At 38.3% G+C, this 6,139-nt stretch overlaps 1 protein-coding gene across 1 annotated transcript; it reads left to right on the top strand.

Annotated features, from left to right (window-relative positions):
• Nucleotides 1-5,206: 5,206 nt before the first annotated feature.
• Nucleotides 5,207-6,139, top strand: TAS2R42 (taste 2 receptor member 42). The gene has a single exon (XM_037164785.2). The coding sequence runs from the start codon at nucleotides 5,207-5,209 to the stop codon at nucleotides 6,137-6,139; it is 933 nt and encodes a 310-aa protein (XP_037020680.2).

Raw genomic sequence — 6,139 nt, 5'->3', positions numbered from 1 at the left:
AACGAAGAATAAGAGCTACAGATTGGTGCAGTTAGGTACATTCGTAATGGTGAAATAACTGTGCTTAATGGCAGAGGACAGGGCACAATGAACCTTGTGTATATACTGGACCAACTTCTGATCAACATTTTTCTCACATACTTGGGTGAAGATACATTCGGGCTGGCTTCTGACATTTACAATCTGCAAGTTCTAGCTTTGATCATCTTCCACAGCTACCGATACAGATGCAAGTTTGTTAGGCAAAAAAAAAAAAAAAAGCAAAATACTGATAGAATATCAGTCTACATTTGCAAATTAGCAAATAAGAGATTATCTTGTCATCTACTGCCTCACGTGGAAAACTGGATCCTGTAATTATGGCAAAAAGAAAAAAGAGAACAGAGGACTTCCGCCAAGATGGAGACGTAGGTGGAGGAACCACATTGCCTCTGTGCACAACCAAATCTAAGAACAACTATTTTTAACAACAATCACAACCAAGCCACACGGAAAATCAACAATACGGAGTCCAAAGGACAACTAAATGCTCAGCTAAACCGGTATGAGGAGTGAAGCCAGCAGCGGAGCAGGTTAGCAAGAAAAAATTCCCGGGTGGTGCGTGGTGCGCGTGCAAGCAGCCGAAGGTGCTGATCTCGAGCTAGCTACCGGAGCGCACAGGGAAGAGGCCCGGCGGTGGGTCGCACTGTCTGCGTGCGGAGAAACCAGTGTGAAGGGAAGCCTGGGCGGGGCAGCAGCCTCGCACAATTCCGATCGGATAAACAAGCCCGAGGCGAGTGGTGTGACTGGACGGGCTGGGCTAGCAGAGAGGACCGCCATTGCTCCCTCTCTGACCATGCCCCCACACACAGTGTCACAAACCAGCGACCTGGGTCGCCCTGTCCTGGTAAACAACTAAGGCTTCGCTCCGCTTACTTAATAGCACGAATAGACCAAAAATGGCTCTAGGACAACTCAGAGCCCCAGAACTGATAGATCTAAGCAATGAAGAAATAGCCAGTCTTTCAGATGCACAGTTCAAAACACTGGTTATCAGGATCCTTACAGAACTGGTTGATTTTAGTCACAAATTAGAGAAACATATGGAAGCTAAACTAATTGAAATGAATGGTAATACAAAGGAAACCAATAGTAATGGAAAGAAAATCGGGACTCAAATCAAGGGAGTGGACCACAAGGAAGAAAAAAAGATCAAACAGAAAAGAATGAAGAAATAAGAATTCACAAAAATGAGGAGAAGCTTAGGAACCTCCAGGACATCTTTAAACGTTCCAACATCTGAATTATAGGGGTACCAGAAGGGGGAAAGGCACAGCCACCGGTGGAAAACTTATTTGAACAAATAATAAAGGAGAATTTCCCCAATCTGGCAAAGGAAATAGACTTCCAAGAAATCCAGGAAGCTCAGAGAGTCCCAAAGAAGTTGGACCCAAGAAGGAACACACCAAGGCACATCATCATTACATTAGCCAAGATTCAAATGAAGGAGAGAATCCTAGAAGCAGCAAGAGATAAGGGGACAGTCACCTACAAAGGAGTTCCCATAAGACTGTCAGCTGATTTCTCAAAAGAGACCTTACAGGCAAGAAGGGGCTGGAAAGAAGTATTCCAAGTCATGAAAACCAAAGATCTACAACCAAGATTGCTCTACCCAGCAAAGTTTTCATTTAGAATGGAAGGGCAGATAAAGTGCTTCTCAGATAAGACCAAATTCAAGGAGTTCATCATCACCAAGCCCTTATTATATGAAATGTTCAAGGGACTTACCTAAGAAAAAGAAGATAAAAAAGATGAACAGTGAAAGGACAGCAAACTCACAGTTATTAAGAACCACACCTAAAACAAAAGCAAACTAAGAGGACAGCTAGATCAGGAGCAGAACCATAGAAATGAAGATCACATGGAGGGTTAGCAACAGGGGGAGTGGGAGGAGGAGAAGGGGGGAGAAGGTACAGAAAATAAGTAGCATAGACAGTAGATAGAAAATAGATAGGGGGAGGGCAAGAATAGTAGGGGAAATACAGAATCTAAAGACTTTGAGACACGTGTTCATGAACTAAAGGGGGAAATGGTGGGGGAGGGGTATGCAGGGTGGAGGGGAATGGAGGGGGGGAATAGAGCAAATGTAATGGCATAATCAATAAAAAAGTTAAAAAAAAAAGAAAAAAGAGAACAAGTTTGTGGACTGGGTGAGAGGAACAGGGCTACTTTCTGTGGGGTAGAGATGGCCAGTATTATATCAGCAGTGGTTGCTTTTAGACTTGCAGCAAGTCCATGATCTAGACGCCAAGTAGGGAAATTTAATATATGCAACAGTTCAGTCAGAGGATTTAATGTCTTTGGCTAACATACCTAACATGGGAAAATGTGTCTGATAATGTTTTAAAAAATTTTAAATCTACAGGGTTGATTTTACCTAGTATGTATTAATTACAGGCTACCAATATAGTTAGTCATATAACTAAAAATGCTAAGGCCACTTAAGACACTTTAATATTCTCCAAATGTTTTGCATACTGTATGTGTGTGTGATTTATCATTACATACTTGATATTTGTTGAGGTCATGTTAATTTCATCTTTGAAAAGAATATTTTGTTTTCACTATAAGAAATGGGACAAGTTTTTGCACATTTATTTTGTATATAGAAATCCTGCTAAATAACAATATTTTAACATATTTAAGAATACTTTTGTATTTTCTATGTAATCCCAATCATAAGCTGTAAATAATGAGTTTTGTTTTGTATTTCACAATCTTGTATCTTCTATGTCATTTTCTTGAGTTTTTTTATTGGTGAAAACATCCAAAAATAAATATCATTAAATGTTTATGGCTTATTTTTCCTAAACCCAAGGGGAGTAATTTCAGTGTTTTATAGATTAGTATAATATTTGCTCTAGGTTTTTGCAAATAATTTTTTATCAGGAAAAAAGAATATTTCATTCTATTCTCAGTTTGGTAAAAATACCTATGAGTAGATGTAGAACTGCATCAAATTTCTTTTCCCCTGGGGTTTTTCTTTTAATCTGTTAATGTGTCATCTAACTCTTCTTTCTCCGATGCCTTGGCTCCTAAACCTGCTCTCTGTCCAGTGAGTCCCCCAGGCTACAGTCTTCCATGCATACAGGTGCAAAAGAAGCCTTCACGTCATCGCAGGCTTCTCTGCTTTTTGATAGCCCTCAAAGCCATCACCAAGCCTTACTGACTCTGCCTCCTAAATGCTTCTCATAGCCATGAATTTCTTTCCACCTGTAGACATTAATGTAGTCAAAGCTATTATTCTCCTCTCAAAAACACTACCAATTTTCTTTATTTCATTCAGCCTGGCTCTAAAAATCTTCTTCCTTCCTCTTTCCCTCCCTCCCTCCCTCCTTTTTTATCTTCAAATGAGGACTTTTTTTTCATTGTTTTTGGAGAGGAAGGGAGAGAAACATGGTGTGAGAGAGAAGCATTGAGTGGGTGCCTCCCCCACGTGCTGAGATGGGAAATCATAATGGGCACACAGACACCTGGGGACTGAGGATCTAACCCACAACTAGGTTTGCGCTTCAACTGAAATCGAACCCACAACACTTTGGTTATGGGGCAACCAACTGAGCCACACTGGTCAGGGCCTTCCTTGATCTTTTATTTTCTTCCTATAATTTCAACTATCTGTCCTAAGTTAAAATATTTTTATATAAAATACTTTACCAATAGTTCATTACACATAATTGTTCTTGAAATACACACTTTTGAAAATTAATAGCATTTAATTGAGGAGTGTGACAGATACATTGAAAAGGACCAAGTGTTTTGATGATTTGGTTCATCTTTCTTGGATGTGGTTTGGCAACACTTGAACAGTTAACGCTAACAATAAAATATTCTTTGCTGACACACCAAGACACAAAGTCTGCAACTCTGAGTTCATGTCTGATGCATTAATGGCTTTTGTCAAAATCATAGTTCTTAAAATGCAGAACAGATACTTTTGTTTGCTATTTTCTTAGTTTATCTGAAATGATTTTCTACCCATCCTCTGTCAGTTAAGGCCCAAGTGACAGCATTATGCTGGCCAAACAAACAGCACAAATACAAACACAAAGAGCAAAACCGGGGAACATGTTTAATTGTGAATATGTTATTCTGTGATACCTGAGGGGCATTTAATTGAAATTATAGTAAATTATCAGGTAGAAAACTTTAATTTCAGAAAAGTAGTTTGGCTTTTGGTGTGTGTTTTTAAATATTATTTGTTCAGTCCAAAATATGACTTGCCAGTTTCCTCATGAAATGCTCAGTATCTTCAACACCCAAGGGGAAGATCACCTCCCTTTCACTCCCAAATGGTCATATTTGCAGTTGCTTTTTCTCTGGTCACATTTTGTCTCATTGTTTCTTTCTGTGTTTTCACTATTTTATAGATTTCCTAATGGTTGCTTTTTAAAAAATAGTAACCTATATTACATTTAGAAACAAATAGTAACCTATATTACATACTAGAAAAAGTTTTAAAATAGTTTTAAAAGTTTAAAAACTTTTTAAAACTTTTTAAACTTTTAAAATAGTTTTAAAATAGTTTTAAAAACTTAAAAAAGTTTTAAAATAGTAACCTATATTACATTTAGATACAAAATAGTAACCTATATTACATACTAGAAAAAGTTCTAGTGCATAGCAGGCACTCACGGAATATATTTAATGAATAATAACTAAAGTATTTAGATCATCTAGAGAGCTTTCTTTGAAAAAACAACTGGAATATTTAGATCCAAATAGTACAACATTTCAGGTGAAGAGTAAAGTACAAATCAATGCAAAAGAACATGACTGATATTTGCATGCCGACATGTTTGACTTACACCTTTCCATCATTACCATGAGCGGAAAATTTCCACCCATGCCAACGATAAGCGGGCTCACACACCGGTTTAGAAATGAGTAGCATGTTCAAAGAAATGAAAACATTTTCACAAAAGTAGGTGAGGCTATATTTTAGCAGATCTTTCTAGATTAAGATTGGAATTATAATAAAAGAGGAAAGATTTTTCTTAAGTATGTGTGAGACTGCATGGAACAGCAGGAGGTTCTACTTAAGCCCAGAATTGCAAACAGAAGCAATGAAGATAAGTTTCAGAAATGGATGCTAGTCTTCAACAGTTGATTTTTAATTTATCACTGCGATGTACTATTAGAAATTTGGATTTTCTTTCCTGTGGAAATGCTCACTGGACTGGATGCAATCTTTCTGATACTGTCAATAGCAGAATTCATAATTGGAATGTTGGCGAATGTGTTCATCGGACTGGTAAACTGCTCTGAATGGATCAGGAACCAAAACATCTTTTTAGCTGACTTCATCTTCACCTGCTTGGCTACCTGCAGAATCATGCAGTTGTTGGTGGTGGTGTCTAACTCACTTATAATGGGACTATCTCTATCACAACATTACACTTACAAACTAGCAAAGTCTATTACTTTACTTTGGAGAATTACTAATCACTTGAATAACTCTCTTGCTACCTGCCTAAGCATTTTCTATCTCCTTAAGATAGCTCACTTCTCCCACTCCCTTTTCCTCTGGCTTAAGTGGAGAATGAAAAAAGTGGTTCTTGCGGTTCTTGTATTTTCTTTGCTCTTTCTGATTTTTGACCTTCTCTTGCTAGAATCTTTTAATGACCTCTTATCGAATGTAAGTAATTTGACTTTATATGTAGAGGAAAGTAAAACTCTCTATGTTGAAACTATGACTCTCCTGAGCTTGACCTGTCTGTTTCCCATGGCTCTGTCCCTGACCTCAGTGCTGCTTTTATTTCTGTCCTTGGTGAGACATATCAGAAATCTGCAGCTCAACTGCATGGACTCCCGGGACTCAAGCACAGAGGCCCATAAAAGGGCCATAAAAATGGTGATGTCTTTCCTCTTCCTCTTCCTTATTCATATTTTTGTCACACAAGTGGCAAACTGGATACTTCCTATGTTTGGGAAACACACGTCCGCAAAATTTACCCTGTTGGCAGTATACTTCTTTCCCTCAGGCCACTCATTCCTCTGGATTCTGGGAAACGGCAAGCTCAGACAGACAGCCTTGAAGGTACTGTGGCATTTTAAAAGCTTCTTGACAAGAAAAAGTCTGTTACAGTTTTACCAATAG

Source organism: Artibeus jamaicensis, unplaced genomic scaffold (assembly GCF_021234435.1).
Source record: "Artibeus jamaicensis isolate MK-2021 breed Jamaican fruit bat unplaced genomic scaffold, CSHL_Jam_final contig_233, whole genome shotgun sequence".
Classification (NCBI taxonomy): Eukaryota; Metazoa; Chordata; class Mammalia; order Chiroptera; family Phyllostomidae; genus Artibeus; species Artibeus jamaicensis.
This window is presented reverse-complemented; position numbering and strand designations above follow the sequence as displayed.

Excerpts from the sequence above, each read along its gene's own strand:
- TAS2R42 (XM_037164785.2), top strand. The coding sequence starts at position 5,207 with ATGCTCACTGGACTGGATGCAATCTTTCTGATACTGTCAATAGCAGAA.